Source organism: Homalodisca vitripennis, chromosome 2, assembly GCF_021130785.1.
Source record: "Homalodisca vitripennis isolate AUS2020 chromosome 2, UT_GWSS_2.1, whole genome shotgun sequence".
Taxonomy (NCBI): domain Eukaryota; kingdom Metazoa; phylum Arthropoda; class Insecta; order Hemiptera; family Cicadellidae; genus Homalodisca; species Homalodisca vitripennis.
In genome coordinates, this window is record NC_060208.1 from 31,093,619 (window position 1) to 31,114,878 (window position 21,260).

The window sequence follows — 21,260 nt, forward strand, 5'->3', positions numbered from 1 at the left end:
ATGAAATTAGCCTTACTTCTGAATTTTAAAGCCCTGTAAAGTTTAAAGTCTGTTTAGTTTAAGGATTAATTTTATTATAATACACTTCTTTAAGAACTATTAAACTTCATTAAAAACATAAATCTAAAGTGATATTTAAGAAGAGTTTGAAAAAGAATAGGGAAGCAATTAATTGTTGCAATGTCATTAAAATCTAAAATACGATGTCATTTTATGAAAATTTAAATAAAAAGTATGTTACAGTGTTGTTGAAAATAATGATCTTTATACAAACAGTCTAAATTATAATGAGTATTGTGTTGTTGATAGTACTGCGATAAAAAAAACCATATGGGTCTTGCATTTATGCACACATGGTCATTTAAGTTAGACATAACTGTTCTTTTAAGTATTACTTTATACGAATAAGGTTACTTAGCATTATTTCTATCCCTTATTTAATTTTATTAATATTTGGATGAATATATATATTTTTAGGTATACAATCAAATCAATGAAAAAGTAATTTTCAAGGCTATTTTACAGATCATTAATTCTTTATGATGAAGAGGTAACATTCTCCTGTAATCTGTCTGACCTGTGGTCACAGCGATGTGGTATTGAAGTAATAATAGCCTTTCTATGTTTTCACAATCAGTCTCCAAGCTAATAATTGACCCCCAAATCAACAAAATAACTGTATAATAATACTATCTAACAGTATGCCACAGATAATTTATTTGATATGAAATATTACAATACAAGTTTTCAAGTGTGGAATTACAACCTGAGAACTTTGTTTGTTTATCTACTTCACAGATTCATTATGGGTTCTTGTAGATTCATTATTTACGTACTAAAAAACCTGATAATAATTATACAGGGTGTCCCATAACTCTCTGGACAAAGGTATACGTTATTGCTCAGGTCAAGACAAACATATTTCACCAATGCTTAGTTTCCTATCTGTCTGTCTATATGTGTTTTTTATTAAAAAGATTATATCTTAAAAAGTAATAAATTAAATTATACCAAATTTGTTTCAGTGTTTATAATAACAAGGCCAGTTACTGAAAAAATATAATGAAAATTATCTTTAGTATTTTCAAAATGGCGGCCATTAAAACTTTTAAATTTTGAATATCTTAAAAATTAGCAGTTTCTCTCAAGAATTGCTAGAATAACAGTTTTTAGTGAATTTTATCACAAATCTAATGGCACCAAAATTATGTAAATCAAATAATACATAACTGATTTAGAGCAGATTTACTGTGACAAGACATGGCCCACATTGAGGTTCTTAGTAAATAGCCAACATTACAAAAACTGCATAAACTAGCCATGAATGTGATGGTTCTAACTAGGTGTTACAAGCTTATATGTAGTACAGGGGTTTAAAGAAATTCTTAAAGAGAATTCAAAGACTGCTTTACAAACATTTTGTGTTTTTTCCCTAAAGCTTCTAAATAATGCAAGTCCAGCAGATGCAGGAAAATTAAAGAAATATTTATACACTGTCCTCTGGAAGAATGTGTATCAAAGCAAGCCTGTGCTGTGGTATGTCTCTTATTTGCAGTTCTCTCTTGAAAAGTAATTGAGGAATTTGGCTTATGATGAAAGAGTTTGCGTTTTTATGTAGATAAGTAGTTAACAAATTTAATCATGAAATTTAATCATTCTTAATTAATAGTAAACTTAATTACAGATTTTCATTGTTCCAGATAACAATGTACACCACAGTGTATTCAAGTGACTTTTTAATCAGTAGGCAATCTTTAGTTTCTTCAAAATGTCTCTCTATAAAAGTACCAAATTAGACTCAGGAATAAAAGGGAAGAACATGTATCATTATTAAGCACTTTTCAGCAAAAACGTTTTCAAAAATATAAATAAACCTTGGTAATGTTTCTGTATGTATTTTGAACACAATACAATTTAATTTATTACCATTGTTTGCACCAATCAATGTTATTGATCAACATTTTCGATTTTTATTCAGATTTGAAAAAATGCCAGTAAAACTGTGTTGTCAGTGCTATAAACCAGTTATGTGAAGAAACAAAGCTTGATCCTGTCCAAGGTCATTTTGTATAGTTTTCAATAGAGCAGTAGAATTTGTATGTGATACAAGCAAAACATACGTGTATACCATATTTCACTAATTCAACATTAATGTAAACTGGTATACCATTAATTAAAACCAGAATGAAGCACAAAAGAGATTCTTAGGGGACACCTTAGAAAATATTTGTACATTTGGACAACCTGTTTCTTTTATTGAATTTTTTTTCTTGTTTGTATAGTATAGTTTGATTAGTGACCAGGATTCTTAAGGTAAATCATAAAACTTTCCTTTTTAAGTAATATACCAGAATGGACCCTATCAACTCTTTAATTGAAGTAGAAAACTCAAGCATTTTGTTGTTTTCAAATGAATTTAATGCTGAAATGATGTTGAAACATGAACAGATGATTATATAATACAATCGCTTTGAAAGCCGCATATCACGCTCTGTTCGAATCACATGTTCGATATGGAATAACTCTGTGGGGAAGTTCATCTGCCGGCAACCTTCATCGTGTCCTGGTATTACAGAAGCGGGTTATGCGGATCATGGCAGGACTACAGCCACAAGAATCTTGTAGAGAGGCTTTTAAATCTTTTGAGATACTCACAGTAGTGTCCATATACATCATCGAGGTAATCACCCACGCCTCAAGAGAAAGATTACCAAGGGTTGGTGACGTCAACAGCTACACAACGAGACGGGCAAATGATATATCCCTTCCAGCGCATAGAACAACCCTTTACACCAAGAAGCCTTCCTATAGCGGTGCAAGACTCTTTAACATGCCTCCAGAAAACTTCAAAACATGTGACTCTAAAACTCTGAAGAAAAGACTGCACAGCCTGTTGATAAACTCTACAATTTATAGTTTGAATGAGTTTTTTAATTCTGTTAATGCTATTATTTAAGACATGTATGTGTATGTATATGCATTCATATATTTTCTCCTCATATATATTTTATTTTACAGAAATGTTAGTTAATATCAAATTTTAAAGATATTTTCTCTTTGCATTTATAATAGTTTTAAACTAGTTTACCTACTTCTTGATGACATCAATTTTTACTACATGTGTTGACTCTGTAACCATTCTTGATGAATGTGTGAATAAAGATATTATTGAATTGAATTGAATTGAATATAAGAGATAGTAAGCAGTAAGAAAACAGTTGAACTGTTAAAACTTATTTACTCGAACTATATTTCTACAGTAGATTGTATACTATTAAGTTTTTGCAGCCCTGTTTATCAATTAAAAAAGGGAATTATTTTAAATATTTAAAGCAGATAAGAACATTAACCTTTTTTTAGATACTAATAAAATACCAAATAAGAGTTCAATTAATTATGAATAATTTTTAAAATAATTTAATTAGACAGTTAATACTCTGTCACCAACTAGGAAAAGAAACCTAAATCAACAAAACGACAGAGTTGGTAAAAATGTTTTCAACATATCCCTTCAGGTTGGAAAGAGTACAGTAACAAATGTAATGAAGTAGAACATTTAACATCAAGGAACCAAGGCACAATCACTATCCAACACAGCCAAGAATGAATCTCACTAACGGAGATCCTCTCTCAATGCAAAATTAAGGAACACGGAAGAAAATTACAATGGCTTTTTCAGTAATAGGATTAATTTTTATAAAGAGAACATGACAAATCATTATGAATTTACTACAATGTTCAACTTATATCTGTTTGATGTTGTCCCTGTTACACCATCATCACTTGACCCTGCACAACCAGTACTGCAGACCATGATGTAAGATATGACTCATCAGTTTGACTCATTTTAAAACAATACTACCATAAAAGTCACATTGACATAGCCGATTTAAAATTAACAACAGCACAAGAACAAAATACAGACACACAAAACGGCCTAAATCCTAAAAAAATATCTGTTTTTCAAAATCGCCAGAAAGAACCGTCGTAAGCTCATAATAGCACATCAAAATATCGATGGCATACAGAAAAAAATGAGAGACTTACTCATTTTCTGCACAACAAATTTGCTAATGCTTATTGAACATGGCTTGGACAATGAAAATCTGAAAAACACCAGAATACAAGGCTACAGACTTGTAGGTACTTTTAGTAGAAACAACACAGAATTGGTGGAGTTGCTGAGTTTGCAAACAAAACTTTTGGTAATGTATATATTTTATGTGGTTCCAATTGCTAGCAAGTTTTATTGGATAAATTAAGCAAGTCCTCATGAAGGTCAGAGAGAGTTATCGTTAATTTAGCTTCGTTGACATCAGTGTCTCATTGACTTGCAAGGTGACTTGAGGTATGTCTAATATGGTGTAGCTCATGTATAAACAATTTTTACAAGTAACTTGGGAGTTAGTCAAATGTAGAATACATTTTTGAACAGAAAAATGTGTCAAATCTCATTTGTATTTAGAGGAATGTAAATTTTAATTTTGAAGTTCAAGTTTAAAATTTCTCTCAATTACGAAACTCTTGTTGTAAGAATCAATGAAATTAAATAGGACAATACAGTTTAATTGGCAATATAAATTTAAGCAGTATAATTAAAAGAAGAAAGTAAAACTAAAAATTGATTGAAACCAATATAACTGTGAGATTGAAATTTATTTTTGTAGAAGTTATAAGAAACAAATTCATAACCTGTAGAATTATTGAATATGCTATGCACTGTTTCAACTTGTCCAGGAAAATTGTAACCTCTATGGCTCAAGGTGGGCTGCAAACCTAATAATTATCCACTCTGACTGACTGATTAACAATTATCAGTTGTAATTGACAATTTAATTACAATTGCCTAACTATGAGTGTAATAAATGAATGAGGTACAGTCTGGCTATGAGCTAAAACTGGGTCATAGCTACTGTTTTAAAGTAATAGTCCATTAACTCATATCGGCCAAGGGAGGGCTATTTTAACAGAGGCAGGTCTGTACGGATTTCTTAGCCTAAAGAAATATAGTTTCAATTACTTCCATTCGTCACCTAATCAATTACTGAACACATTTTATAAAGGGCAATATATTATTTTCTAATTAATTGAATAATACTAAATTACTATTAATATATTCATAATACACTTTAGTTGTTCATTCTAAATAAACAATTTCATGATATACTAGGATCAGTCAATCTATAGAAATAAACTTCAATGAACCAATATCCAGAACTTTTGCAACCATTTTCATACAATATAATAATAAGTCTCATTTTTTATTTGTTAAGATAAGTAATTTTTAGTCAATCTAGGTATAACAGAATAGAACATTTTCCAATAAAGCGTATATTCAGAAATTTTTGAAAAAGCCCACAGCACTCATGCCTCCTCCTATTTGGGAGAAATAGGAACCTGAGCTATTTCTTATATTGAAACTACACATTTTTTGTGTGCAAACTTCCTACTGTAGATATGAAAAGAATGGCTAAAAATCGTGACAGGATTATTGTCCACTATGTGCTTCATCCATAAGAAGAAAATCTGGCCTAAGTCATACTGTGCTTCATCCATAAGAAGAAAATCTCTGACTCTAAGTCATACTCTGCTTCATCCATAAGAAGAAAATCTCTGACCTAAGTCATACTCTGCTTCATCCATAAGAAGAAAATCTCTGACCTAAGTCATACTGTGCTTCATCCATAAGAAGAAAGTCTCTGGCCTAAGTCATACTGGAGGAATGAAGAGACATTTGCTGCTTTATTCAATTGGAGGGATGATATTCAGGTCTATAAATTCAATGTACAAAACCTGCAAGTCTTTAATTTTAAGTGCTTTTTTTGAACAAAACCGTAAGACTGCGATTTGTCAGTCATGAGCATCCATTAGATCGCCACAAAGTGTTGTAACGTCCATGTGCCCAAGTTAGTTCAACTGAGCAGGCAAGTAGTTTACAGGTTGTAGTATAGTGTCAGTGATGCAGTTTGTCACATTTGTCTGCGGTCTGTTGCAGAGTTATGATGCTGGAGGAACAGTTGCGAGAGGTGGAACTGCGATCTGAGGAACGTCTCGCCGAGGAAGAGCGGAGACACAGAGAGCTTGTAGCCAGAGTGGACCGAGAGAAGCAACTGCAAGTGGAGAACTGTGCAATAAGGTAAATACTTGCAATGCGTTACATTGTTTATCATGGATATACAATAAATTAGATAAACTATAGAAAATGTCACATAGCCTACTTTTTATAGAAACATGCTTGTTAAAACTTACCAACATATCAATATTTTTTATATCACAATTTTTATATGATAAGGCTTTAAAGATATATAGTAAATCTTAAACCTCCCACTATACGATCATGCGTGCTTGGCCAATAAGGTTGGTGATGTATTTCTCAACCAGGAGTGGAAACGACTAAAAAGTGATGAGTTGGGCTTGCAGTTGGGTAGATATTGCTGTTTAGCCGAACATACCAAATAAAACACAAAACAAACAAATATATTTTAAGTTTTGCATATTTTTTCTATACATCAGTATACATATACATACTTAAATGTATTTGATTTAAATTTTAGAAGAAAATTAATTAGAATACCTTAAGTAGGCTAAATGCCTGTGTGAATGTAGGCTAAATGAAGGTGAGTCTACTAGAGCTTAGTAATAGAAAAATGATAAAGCTTGGGATCACAAAATATGAGTAATTCAAATGGATATCCATTTCCTACTTCCAATTGGACGCAGTTTGTAGTGCAAATGGTTACAGACAGACCCACCAGGATCCACTCTCCTCCACACTTTCCTACTCGCAATCTCCAACACCCTCTCCTCTCCACATTTGGTAGTAACCAATCTGCAAGCTGGACCAAACATTTGAGTTTAGTTGTGATTTATCCATTAAGAAGTTCACTGTGTCACGCAAGTTGGAAAATTTTTGGAAAGAGCTTATTATTTACTGTATTAACGTGTTGTATTTGTTTATATTCCATAACAAAAGTAATTTCAGATTCAAAATCACCAAAGTTTAATTTTATCTTAACAAAATTACATAGTAAAATAGGAATTCTTGTGATTAAGCTTTAGTTGATAAACTATTTCGTTTTTGCATTTATCCGCTAGGGACCATTCACCATTCAGATCTCCAAATTTACTTTTGTTAAACGTATTTATTATTACATATTTTTTAGCTGAACAGCTAAAAATAAAAATGAGAGGTAATAAATTTGAAAAAGTACATAGAACAACAAATAATAAACACTCTGTTCAAAAGACAAAAAGAATAAAAATAAAAAAAATTTAAATAGGGAAAGCATTTTTAAACTATATAAATTTCTATTCATCCTATGAAACCAAACTTGAAACTTTATTAGAGAATCGGCAAAATAGTTTTAATATAATTTTAACAAAGATAATACTGGTGTAAATAATACTTTCGAAGTAGTTGACATTTTTTATCACCTCTTCAACGATATTGTTGACAATAAAATATTGTACTTAAATATATAGGATAATTACAATTCTGTCACTTTCAACAACTCATACAACTTCCTCCAATTGCAATACAGGAAGTAAAAAAAATTAATAATCATCTCTGGTCTAATGAATACAAAAATATCACATTAACATTGTGTAAATAAATTATAGTGTAATTTAAATTTTACTTTGTCTAGCTTTTTTTAACCATTTAACCCTGAGAGACTACTTTTGTAAAATAAATTGTTTTTTCCAATACAAGTTCTTAAATATTATATATTCTAAATTATTTCACAATAATTTTAATGTATGTACGTTAATGCTAAGTAATATGGAACTATCATTGTATGTACAGTAAAACATTCAAATAATTTACAATGACAAATAAATGAGGAAATCATTAGTTCCCAGATAATCAATTTGTTATTCTCAAACACCTAGAAAATTTATTTGATCATGTTTGTGGTGCATTTTGCAAATTTAACACTTTTCCTTATGACATTGTCAGTGGTACCCTTGAAAAAGTGTTGTTTATACAGTTTACAGTATTGGCACTGATACCTTATCGTATTTAAACACTGATGCCTGTTCGTGACTCTCATTTCTTGGCGAGATGTCAAAACCGAAGAAAGGGCTTTATTATTTCCTTGAGTGGTTTGTACTCATTAATTTTTAGAATAATCCTAACTAGTTTTACTATCATTAAATCACATGTCATTAACACTTAAGGCTTACAACTCACAGTCTATAGTCCTAAAACTTAAGTTGTTTTCATTGATGTTGCATGATGTTCTACTACATATCAATTTCAAGTTGTCATTTGCATATATTTTAAATTGACTGGTAATTTAAGTGATTTGAGTTAGCTTCTTATTTATAAAACTTTATTGTTATAATCATACATTAATGCATAATCTCAAAGATTTTAAAGTAATTTTACATTAGTAGTAGATTAAAAAAATAATCAATTTCACAAAACAGTATAAAAATCATCTCTACATAAATGATTTTATCTTGTCTAACTTGAAGTTTTGTGTGGTTTTTAATCAAGTAAAACAATTTTAAACACTTATATAAAAACTAATGTATACAAACTTTTTATGAAAATGTATTTCTTAATATGAATTTTTAAAATCAAAAAATGCTTTTTCCTTTGTACACAAGGATTTAGTGGTATAATACTTACATTTTCAATGTATTTGATTTTCCTTGTTTTACTTAATTGGATTTTTATTGAGGAATCTTGTCAGTTTAATTAGAAAACAAGAGTTTCAATCCTGACAATGCATGAATATGACAACTTCTGTTAAGAGAAATTGCTTTTTATTTATCAATTATCACAATTGCACCTTATTCCTTTTATGATTTTGAGTTTTGTAGTGAACAATAACATTGAAAAAATGAAAAACATGTGATTTACGTAAAAGTGTGTAAAACAATGACTTAGAAGGTTGCAGTAAGCTTGCAAAATTATGTGCCTGAAGACTAATGCTTGACTACGAAACATAGGCAGAGAGAATGAAATAATTAAAAGGAAGGCCTGGATTGAATCAATGTTAGTAAGAATCAGGGGATGTGGCCGAAAATATCTGAAGATGATGGAAAAACAAGGGTGTCAAAGATACATGAAAGGAGAATATAAGGAAGGAGGTCAATAGTATGACCTAGAAACAGTTTTTTCAAGGAAACGAAGGAAACTGTATAGGAATGAGGAGTAATGTTAGTGAGTACATGGAAGATTGTAAAAAATCTTCCACATATTTTTACACCTCAGCAATCTATAAAACGTTCCCAGAAAAAGAGAGATGGGACTTTACTAGGACATATAAATAAATACAATTTGAAAAGGGGGATTTAAAATAATTTGTAACAAAATTAGTTGTACTTAAAAAGTTGAATATTATAATGTGTTCTTAAAACCTACATTATCATTGAAGAAGGAGTTTTCTTTATAAAAAAAACTATTGTATTAGAAAGATTACAGAAGATTTCCATAATTGAAATTTGTTCCAAGTATTAATTTAAGTTATCTGACATTTTATTTTTCTACTATACCTCCATTATTAGTTCAATTATAAAAATGGTCACGAGTTAAAAGGTTTGATATTGATCTATTCCTAACATATACCCGGATAAAAATCTATTTTATCTGAGACCATCTGTTTCTGCACAGGCTGCAGACACTGGAGTTGGAGAACACAAGTCTGCGTGAGGAGGCTGCCAGATGCCGTGCGCAAGCAGAGAGGCTTCGTGCTGAGAAGTCTGCGGTGACAGAGCAGCTGGGAGAGGCGGAAAGTGTAGTCAGTTCACTTCAAGATGAGGTGGCAGCACTGCGAGACCAAGAGAGGCGACAGAAGGAGTGCGCCCACGCAAATCAGCAGGTTCGTACTGCAACTTTTTCATCACTATTTTTTATGGTTTTTTAGGGATTCTACGGTCATCAAAGTTAAGTTAGACAGAATCAATCTAAGTTAAGTTAGATAGAAAGTCGCTTAGTCACAATTTTTGTCAATTGTAAGAACAATTAAAAATCTCCACTACACGAAGCATGTTATATTATCTGTCAGATCATTACACTTTAATGCAATTGACATTGCACTTAGCTTTATTGTTCATTCTTTATGTACAGCCTCAATTTATGGAATGAGAGTTTTATATCTATTGTACTTTTATAAAGTAGATGATTTTTATGAATTTATGTTAAAATAACTTAACTTTATTTTCTGACGTAGCCTATACAAATCTTCTGTATAGCAAAGCAATCATAGTGCAGTTGTTTAGGTTTTGCTTGTTTGGTGCAACTATCTCGTGGAATCATATAAAACCTTGTTGTTTTGTGTGTGGCACAAAAAGCCCGCATGACAGCCTTGGCAGTCATGTGATGTTTAAAGATGGAACGACATCATCTCTGCGTCATAACAAAGTTTTATGATGCTTTTGAAGCTCACCTAACACTATAGGAAAGTAAAATTAGTTTTGAGACATGTCTTACCCCGAGTGCAGGTGACATGTACTCATAATAATTCCACGGGCGTAAATGCATCATTTCACTTTGTGTATTGCTTTTTAAGCGTTTTCAAAAAAAATATAAAATTATTTATGATATTTAATTAATACAGCATATTAAGTGTGTGTCTGAAAGTGAACTTGTAAATGAACAAGCCCCTTTAGTTAAAAAAATGATATATATTGTAATAATTTTAAAATATTTTCAAATTCCCAATTTTAAAATTATAAATCTTGTTCACATAGAGATTCAAGGTAAACTTGAAGTTCTTTTCTTGCTGTCTCCAGGTTCATAAAATGAGTGACAGTATGTAAAATATAATTAAAATATAAAAATTGTTACAGCATTGTGGCTGACATTAGCTTTAGGTAAATGCATGATATATTGGTCAAACTTGTTTTGAAAATGCTCTTTCGCCTTATTCTAAAGTTTGATTTAATTAATTGTTGTTAAACTATTACAGATTGAGAGATAGGGTTTACTTTGGAACGTTCTCATGTTATTGATACAAAATATCAAAAGGAAGTTCATAAAAATAGTTTTAGTTTCTTTGGTGGTAGCTAAATTTATAATGATCGTATCTTTTAGATCTTATGTAGTAAAATAGTGAAGTTATATATGTGATAAATGTTGACAGCTGGTTGAGGAGCTGACCTTGGAAGTAGACAGGCTGCGGAGGGAGGTGCAGACATTACAAGAGCTTAACCAAAACTCCCAAGAGCCACAGACGCAGCTGCAAGCCCAGCTCGATTCCTTACGTCAGGAGCATAGAAGTCAGTATTTATGCCAGGGGCATTTTGTAACAATTATGGATTGGCTAAACCTTTTTGAATGCAATTTATTGATGAGAGTGTGAGAAGAATGAGTGCGAGAGTGTTCACTGATCAGAGTTCACTGATACTTAGATAGGACTGTTAATATCACAAAGACCACGGAACTATGAGATCTTCTACTTGACATGAGTTCAGAATTAACTAACTAAGTTTAGGCATGATTGTACGGACAAATTTACAGCAATATTTGGACTGTCAATTCTCTCACTTAGCAAGTTTCAAAAGATCCCCACAAGTTGTACATTTAATGAGTAGATTAACCTGTACATTGTTCTATGAGATATATTGATGGGCATCCAACTTGTATTGCTGAAGAGGTTGATCATTATGGTGTTAAAATCGCTTGTTCATTTTAGTACGGTTTTCATAATACAATTTGTAAAAAAGTAATTTGTAAAGATACATTTTGACGAATTTGGTAGAATTTAAAAGCAATTTCATATTAATTTTTCATAATTAATTTTTTATTTTAAATAAAATATATTTATAGAAAAGTGGAAGGTGAACTGTTGTGGCTATCTTATCAAGTTCACATTAATATTCCAATCACAACATCAGTTTGTTGAAGAAGCAATCCTTCTGAGTTTGAATAAGCAGATTTCCTCACATCAGCAGCCTAACTGCTTAATCTGTGGTTTCAATAATCTCTGGAGATGACTCAAATATCCAATTACTCTTGTCCAGTATAAGGTTGCTGTTACACTGATGTGGTCCTATAAGCCAGTCACAAGTTTAAAGATTAAATCAAGTATTGAAATTGGTCGTTCTATGCTACCTGCTGATTGCACTAAACATTTTGGTTGATATCAGGTCATATGATGAGGGAATAGATTTTGTCATTGGAATTAGATTCAGCAGGTGGTTTTCTTAGTTTAATTCAAAGAGGAGACTTTGCCGTCCTAACTTCAACTAAAATAAAGATATTTTATTTTGTTTATCAGCACATATACGATCAGAACCCACTTACTGTTTTGAAAGTTGTATGTGAAAATGTGTGATTCTTTTGAATGCTATTAGTTTGAATATCACTTATGAAATTAACTAAGAAAAAGTCAGTCTTAGCTAGTTAAAAGGAACAAGTTATTCATATTATGCAGTCACATATTTATTCACAATTTATATTAAATATGAACATACCTGTTTATATCTTGTGCTGTTAACTGGTAAATGAAATCAAAATTAATTTGATTTTTCTGGTTTATTTAATTGTATGTATTTTTAACTAGGAATATATTCATTGTATTTTATTTCAGATCTAAAACAAAATTAAAAAAGAAAAATTTTTTGTTAAAAAGGAAAGAATATATATTTTATTTCTTATTTATTGCTTTTGATAGATTTATAAATTTGAATGGGCCTATAATTATATTAGTATTTGATCATGAAATCCAGTGGTTTTGTTAGACATGTTTAAGCCCACCCTACAGTGGGGTTTAGCATCCCCGAGCCCAAATCTTGTTATAGGCAATTGTATTCATCCAACAATATTCATTCTGTGTGTATAAACATAAATTTAAATAGGTAAAAAGTTTTATGAAACTGCCATGACATCATCAGTATTAACCCTTCAACGCGTTTTGCCGTACTAGGTACGTCATGACACTTTTACTTGAGATCGCGTTTTTGCCGTACTGAGTACGTCATGGAGTAGTCGGTTATTTTTGTAGCTGTAACATACGACTATCGAATGTTTTCAATGAAAAATGTATACCAATCGAAAGGAGAAGATTCAAACTTTCGATTAATTGAGTCGATATCTCGAAAAATCGATCTTTAGAAAAAATATCTGAGAAATCAGCTGCATTCAAGACGACGTCATTGCCGTGCAGCCGATCGTTTGTCAGCTTACGTTTGTTGTTGTTTACAGTCATTGTTAGTGTGATGGTTATGTTCAACTGACATATTCTTATGTGTTTTACGTTCCTTTGTTTAGTTATTATTATTAGTTTTTACAAGCTAACTATATTGTTTTGAAGAAGGAAAATCCCGTTTTGACAGGAACAATTTGTTGTGTTTTATAAACATGAGTTGGGGATGGTTTGTAGGTTAGCTAGCTTTTAGGGAAATTAACCTAAAGTAGGTTTAATTTTGTTTAATTTGGCTAATTTTAAACACTAACAACATAGAAGTATAATAAAATAATTATAAACTTGGGTAATTTGCTTATATTATTTATAAAACACAAAATCTTTAAAAAGCTATCAGAAAAATCAACGCAGGAGGGAGTATGACCATGAAAAAAAAATAACGCGTTGAAGGGTTAACAGTTATGTCATGCTTCATACTGACCAAATAATAAGGATTAAATTATCAACATAGAATGTACATAGAGCTATAACTTTTTAACAAATTATATTTACACAAGAAGTACTATGACAGCATTATGTCATCATTGGTTCTAGTTATGATGAAATGCTTCACGGTGAACTGGCATTACAGACACTGAAACATAAGAAACACATTCCACAAGAAACAATTCAGCAATCCCACTCGTTATAGAGCAAAACATCTTAGAAAATGGCGGCAATACGAATCAGATGATTTATAGATGCTGAGACTTCATTTTGAAATAACTTGCAATACTTTAAGATTTAATCTATGGAAACCAACGTTACTTTATGATTCTTAGAACTCATATAAACATTTTTTATAGTGATTCCAAGACCTAAAAAACATCAAACTGCAATAGCCAGAAACAAGCCAACGACTTTTTGTTTTTTTTCAATATGTTGTGTGCATTCCAACAGTGAATTGCGTAACTAATATCCCGATTGACATCACAGATTAAGCAGAACCCGTAAAAATACAGATTATGCAATATAATGTAATCACGTAAAACTATGCGAGCCATTTTTTTCTTGAGTTTTGCCATTCCATAAAAGTACAAAATCCGTGTTTATACTGTTATGTTATTAGAAGCATTGCTGTTAACAACCTACAGCGTGTTAACTGTTCATTAGTAAAGTTAGTGTTCATTCCTATGCTTCTAATGTTTTTGAAATCATTTATCGAGCATGACAGAAATGAGATAATCGTTTCAATGCGAGAAGCTGATATAAAATAGCAAGAATTTCGGTACTGATTGCAAGATGTTGGCAGGCCTGCAAGAAGCCCACGAGGAGCTCCAAGCTATGATCCTGAGTCGAGGGGTGGAGGAGGGACGTAACCTGCTGTCTTCGGCCAATGAGTCCCACAGTCTTGCAGCTGAGCTGGATGACATGTCACATGATGACGTGAGTATATACTTGCACTAGCTGTAACAAGAGAAATGCTTGGTTTGTAAACTCGTCATGTGATAACGCTGTGCTTAGAACTGTTGGGTGTCTAACCATCTCACTCAATAATACCCAAGATCAAGATAGTAATGAATGGAAATACTTTTGACGATGTTGAGAATTTTGTTTCGATGCTGGTTTTAAAATTGAAGATTCCTTAATAATTTTTTTCTTATCATTAGTAAATATCACAAAATTTAAAATAACAAATAAAAAACAACACAACAGTGGAAAACATGTTTACTTTTTTGAAGTGTTTTATGAAGACAGCTTTGCGTGTCAAAAGGCCTTATGTAATAAAAAAATGTGAATTATTTGTTTTTTATGATTTTAAATTTTGAATATTTTACAAATATAAACCAATATGAGCTCCATCTTCAAGATTTTCTTATACAATGATGTTAGATCATAATTACTATAATGATGTTGTAAGGTTAAAACATACAACATCATTAACAATGTGGTGCTATTGGTATTGATTGCGTTAATATTTTTGAGTTTCAGACCTATAGTCCTAAAGATAGAAATGAATTGCGTCACATAGAACAATTAAATTAATACTTTGGGCAATTTTGTAACTAGGCTCAAGGTAATCTAGCTGACTTTAATTTTAATATCTTCAATGTTTTTCTAGAATAAAAGAACATTTTTGTTCTCTTTTCTTTTCTCCAGATAAGTTATTTTAAAAGATTGTGACTGTGAAAACAAGAAACCAACTGAATTAGGCCATCTTAAAATTGGTTGATTAAATATTACATTTTCAATTTATTGCAAAATTGATTTCCATATTTTTTTAGCTTAATTAAATATAACCACTTAATTAAATTTTCAATAAAATTTAGATTACTTTGAAAATCCTTGCCTGATATTCTATAATTCCCATTTGTAAAAGGAATAGGATACAGAGTCAAATAAATCTAGCTGAAGATTCAATATATAGTAGTGTCATGATGTAGATAAATCAAATGAATTCAGAATTTAATTTTAGAATCAATCCATCTTTATGGTCTATAAAGCACCAAAGCTTATTATATTTGTTTTGTGGACTTGGCATGGGTAACTCAAGGTATATCTAGAAAATGTTTTGATGCTATAATAATAATAGCTCTCTCTAAACAAATTTTTCTTCTGTTTGCTCCTTATTTAATTGTTTAATTCACAAGTCTTTAAGTTCAATATTTAGTTTATTTTAGACTAAGTGAATTCTGTTCTTTTTTATGAATTGCTCTGCATATATGAAAGTTGCTTCTGAAGGTTAAGGATTCTATTTAGTTTTAGTTTTACAGTAAATAACAAGAAAATAACCTAAAATGCCTACCATATTTGTAGGCATTTTTGTGTAAAATCTATAAGATTGTTTAATTGCAATAGTTTTTGTTGAGCAGTTAGTTTCCAAAATAACCATTTTAATTCTCCATAAACTAAGTCTTGATTTACTTGAAATTCAATGAATAATTATATACCATACTAAATAATTTTTTATTTTAAAAGGAAAATTTAACAGGTAACAGTGTTAAAAATGTGGTTAAGATAAATAGAGGAATCAATACTGTCATCACTTTATGATGTAATAAATACTTTTAAAGATAATAAATTGGACAAAAAATTCATCACTCTATGGAAATGTAACTTTTAATATTCTTATTTTGTGAAATATTTACATTATATTTCTATTGGTTTTTGTGTACAATACTATCAACACTGCTACTGTGCACTTCTATCTTTGCAATTCGTAAGCACCATCAACAGGATTTTGTACATACACATTCTCATTTTCTTCTAGTAGATAGGACCAAGCCAAGTGTGTACATAAATGAAAATGGTGAAGGTCTTAGTAGTAAATAATTTATTCTCCTTTCTTTTCAACATTTGCTTTTGTGAAATCAAACTGAAGACCAAATAAAGAAGGACACAGAACGCTCCGAGTATCAGGTATGTTTGTAGAGAAAGAGATACGACTGTGGATGAAATTGTTGTAGATCCTTGGAGTGATTTGTTCTACTGGGAATGGGTAGATATGGTATTACAGTATTAGGAGAACCAACCAAAGCTGGGCGCCAATGAGACTGAGATTTTATTCCAAACAGGTAAACAGTGAACATTGTCCATGTGAGATTTTGGAAAATATGAAAATTGGGATTGTTTTTAAGCAGCTTAAGCAAATAGACTAACAATGGCTGGTGTCCATGTTCTTTTGACAAGAAAAGAAAAATAGAAGTTCTTTTGATAACATGATGCCTTCCACAAAAAGTGAACAAATCGTGTTGTCTGCCACAAACTGCCCTATTAGTTATAATGAACCCTCTAGTGCCTCTGTTCATCTCTACTCAACCTCAAAATTTGGTTTTTTTACATCATCAATCATGCAAATGGAAATGAAGGTGAAGGATATAAATAGGAAAGGAATGATAAATAGGTACTGCTACCCATGGAACCCTGTTTAATTTACCTTACTCCCAGATGTATGTTGGATGAATTATTTATATTTAATCTTGTATAGCCCCCGCAGCTCTTGTGGTTGTTGTAATTTCACTTCACCCACTATAGTTTGTATTGCTACCTAGGAAAACTTTTGTTGTGATTCCTTTCAGTAGCCGAGATACAAGAGTCAAACCTACCAAGATTCCATGTCAGGTGATTGTGTATGACAATAAGATGATGTGTTGGTCATTACATTGTATTTCTGGGACAGAGCCATTCTTGTTGAGACGCTGAGAGGCAGGTGATTTGAGCATAAGGAACTGAACTTTCAGGACTCCAAGAGAAGTAGAGTCCAACCATGAATTTGAGGCAGGACAGTTTTAATTTTTGTTGTGTTTAAAACATTTGCTGAACATAAGCCTATGTTTTCTAACATAAATACTTTGTAAATAGATGTTGGCCACCATCATAAATGAGGGCAAACAACCTCAAGCAATCTGCTTCTTGAATCACTTGGAATGGGGAACAAACTTGATAACGATTGGAATGATACAAACTTTACAACCCATCAAGTATCAAATCAAGGATGGTAAAGCCAGAGAGAGGATACCTAGTATACCGTATTGTGCAGTATCATGGAGTACATCCCTCTTAACATCCTTAACAGTTTCAGTCATCATCAAACGAAAGCAATTACCAAGTAATCAGATGATCTCAACTCTTAACATTATTTTAACTGGTACAAAACTTCCGCACTGACGTAAAATGAAAAGTTAGTTTAAAGCTTTAAGCACTGCTGGAATTTCAAAGGAGCTTCTGCTCTCTGATTAAGACAAGAGGGAATATCTCCATCCACCTCTTTAGAATAACATCTTTAATTCTCACATCAAAGACGGATGCCATTTCCCAGAAACGAGCATTTCATAAATAAATATATGTTTAAAAATATGGCAGCTAAAGTAATTTTGTTTCCTGTATGTTTGCCAGTGAGAAAAATATAAAAGTACTGGAATTGGCTGGATTGAAAGTAAGCCTCTGTGCTAATGTTGTCTGCTCCATCTGATTCAGAGTTGATCGATGATCTCGCTTCGAGTGAGCAAACAAGGTTGTAAAATAGGGGGGAATAAATAGGGTTTTCTTCCACAAGTAACTTTTTTTGAGAAAATTGTGCTTTTGGTTTAATAACTCTCATCATAGTGCAGACAAACTAAAATATCCAACAATTTATACATAATTATTTTGGATTCTAATAGTTATGAAAAGAGAACCAAGATAAACACAAATAAAACTACTACTTTTACCTCCATAATAACTACTGAAAGCTTTTACAGTTTTTTTTGTTCACTGGAAAATATACTAATACAATGCTTGAGTTTAAGAACTCTTGTTAATGTTAGCCAAGCCTTTTATAACTCTGTACTTACATTGATTGGTCACATGTACAATGAATATTGTTATTTCAAATTGTAGATTTCTTTGTGAGCATTTGAAACAATTTCAACCTATACACATATTTTAGGAGTATGGTTAAATTTCTGACCAAAATAATTGACCGGCCATGTTTGTTCCACAGCCCGAGCAAGACATAGCAGGCGATCTGAAGGTACGTTAGGCATGGGATGCTGCATGCTCGATGTTGCTCTGTACATGCTTTCCTTCAAGTTTCAAAACTCTTTTGTGTCTGTCACTTAAATTGTTCGATTCTTCTCTTTCTCTATCTGTTCTCTTCATTTGCTTAGAATCCAAGCATGTAAAATGGAATGTGAGATGTCTGACTGCAGTATAAAGTCAGCAACAAAAATCATACTGCAAGAACCGTGGAGCAATCTTGGTGTTATTGAATACCGTTGATCCTTACCCAAGAGTATAACCTATAAAGGCCCAACTTTCCAACTCACAAATACACTTCAACATGTAATAACTTAGAGAATGTATACAGTACTTCTATCGTAGATAAAAGATGAAATGCTGTTCGGTGTGACATAAATAGGATAGAAGATTCTAGGCTTCGAGGCAGAGTTACTAGTAATGTGTTATTATTCACTCTTGACATAACCAGTTGGTTACATTAATACGATCTTGGTTTAACATGAAAAGTCCTCTTAGCTGGAATAAAAATGTACAACTGCACTAATAAAACATATACCTATAAAATTAACGTGAGTTTACTTCAAAATAAGCGGAAATTACTATAAACACATGACTAATGGATTGTTTAGTGTCTCCCCCTGTTTTTTTTGTATCTATTACAAATTTATAAATCATGAACGATTTAACTTATCTTGTCAACAGATCCAGAATTCGCTTTTGTAGAATGGTTGCTACTGGTTTTGAGACCAAAGTCTCATCGTCAGGTGTAAAAAAAAAAACACGGAAGTCAACTGAAGATAAAAGCATATCAAAATAACAAAACATTTAATTCAATAAATAAGACATATGCATAATAAATATTGTATGGTACACATAGATTGTGGTACATAACCACGGATCTGGGATCTGAACCCGCTGGTCGGTAGCGTAGACACTGAGGGCTGAAGGTTATGTCACCCCTTTACCCTTACTTCCTGTCGTTCTTGGCGTAACATATTTATCATGTTTATGTCTTATTTATTGAATATTATGTATTATTTATATGTAATTCTTACGTGTTTTAAAATTCTTTGAACTTTTGTCCCAAAAAATATAATGACAATTCTACAAAAACAAATTTTAGAACTGTTGACAAGGTAAACAAGGTAATACCATACGTTTATCTAGAATTACAGTTTCGTTACCAATGCAAGTATGCATGTTCGTTTTTCGTTTTAGAACCAAACTTATTGCAAACTTTGTCTCAGATTTCACAAAGATGTACATAAATGTAAAATAAGTTATGGTAGTAATACAATGTTTTAATAACTTTTAAAATAGGTAATAATGAAATAAATTAAATTTTAGTTTAGGAAACATTTATCTTGTAAAATTTTTTTGACACCTTTCATTTGAATTTCTTATATCCTGCCTGTTTGGAGTTAGATCTCTTTATTCATCAGTTTGCACAATTTACAATGAATAGCGTATGAATAAGACTATATAACTATGCTATACAATCCAAGTTAGGCCAAACAATGCAACATGTACAAATAACATAAAGTAAACAACATTATAACATAATATAATTCATTAATGTTTGATCCTTGTTCTTGCATTTATTTTTTAGCAAATGCATGACTTTAGATTGAATATAGTTTTGCACTTATTTGCATCACTACATTAAGTTTTGCTTATATATTTTGCTCAGGCATTGTAGTTAGCACATATTAGGTATTAAAAATATAAAGTTAAAATTTACATTTTTTATCAAGTGTAAATGAAAAATGAAAAAAATGTTTTCTAAAAGCAACAGATGTATGTGATAAAAAATATTTGATTAGTTTACATATGGTATCATATATGTGACAGTACATGAATTATCAATTTTAAATATGGCTTCCTGGCTCCCCCCCCACAAAAAAGTACTGCAAGATTTAGATCCCATCAAAATGCAATAGGAAGTGAATTCAACTCGCAAAACACAATACATTGCAACCACATAACCTTAATTTACAACAAATAATATTTTTTGTCAAAGCTCAAACCCCCCACGTCTTTATTATTTGTAATATATTATGTACTTGTATATAATATCAAAATCGACAAAGAAATACCTCTTATAATATAACCTGGGCCTGTACTTCCTCGCAAGAACATACACACTAATACATGTCGATTCCTCAGACAAAAAATTTAAAACAGAACTCACAAACTCTAGTTATGTAGCTCTTTACTGTTAATTGCCCAACATTCTTATGAAATATTTTTATGTATGCATGGAAGGTCTGAACTTATTTTTGGCCCTTTGCTTGCGATCTTATACACAGTTTGAGGAGATGCTATTGATTAAGGCAGTAAACATAGTTGCTTAATATGTACTAATAAAGATTGCTCTTTGATGCAGTTGTTAAGTTTATGCTACACGACAATCAAGGACTGCAGGAGGTTTGGTGTGATAGCGGTGGCACATAGCTGGCAAGAGATAAATACTGGAAATTATGAAAACTATTCTAACTGAACTATTCAACTGATTTTAAGAGTGCAAATTTGAAAGTTCATAAAAACCAATTTCCTACAAAATATGGCTACCTGTAAATTTTTTATTTTAAAATTTAAAATAAAAGTTCTGTACAGTAATTTTGTTATTTCAAATAAAATAATTTTTCTGCCGCTATGCATCAAATTCTATGATTATTTAGTTTG

The 21,260-nt window shown here is 31.3% G+C and overlaps 1 protein-coding gene across 4 annotated transcripts in view; it reads left to right on the plus strand.

Annotated features, from left to right (window-relative positions):
- The window catches only part of LOC124353766 (rab11 family-interacting protein 4), a 224,922-nt gene that overhangs the window by 198,501 nt on the left and 5,161 nt on the right, over window positions 1–21,260 (plus strand). For 3 of the 4 annotated variants that reach the window (XM_046803760.1, XM_046803764.1, XM_046803765.1), the window contains 5 exons: window positions 5,996–6,136; window positions 9,623–9,830; window positions 11,094–11,229; window positions 14,389–14,522; window positions 18,559–18,588. In XM_046803760.1, coding sequence (XP_046659716.1) covers window positions 5,996–6,136; window positions 9,623–9,830; window positions 11,094–11,229; window positions 14,389–14,522; window positions 18,559–18,588 — 649 coding nt within the window. The remainder of the gene's footprint in view (window positions 1–5,995; window positions 6,137–9,622; window positions 9,831–11,093; window positions 11,230–14,388; window positions 14,523–18,558; window positions 18,589–21,260) is intronic. The other variant, XM_046803763.1, reaches the window with a different exon arrangement.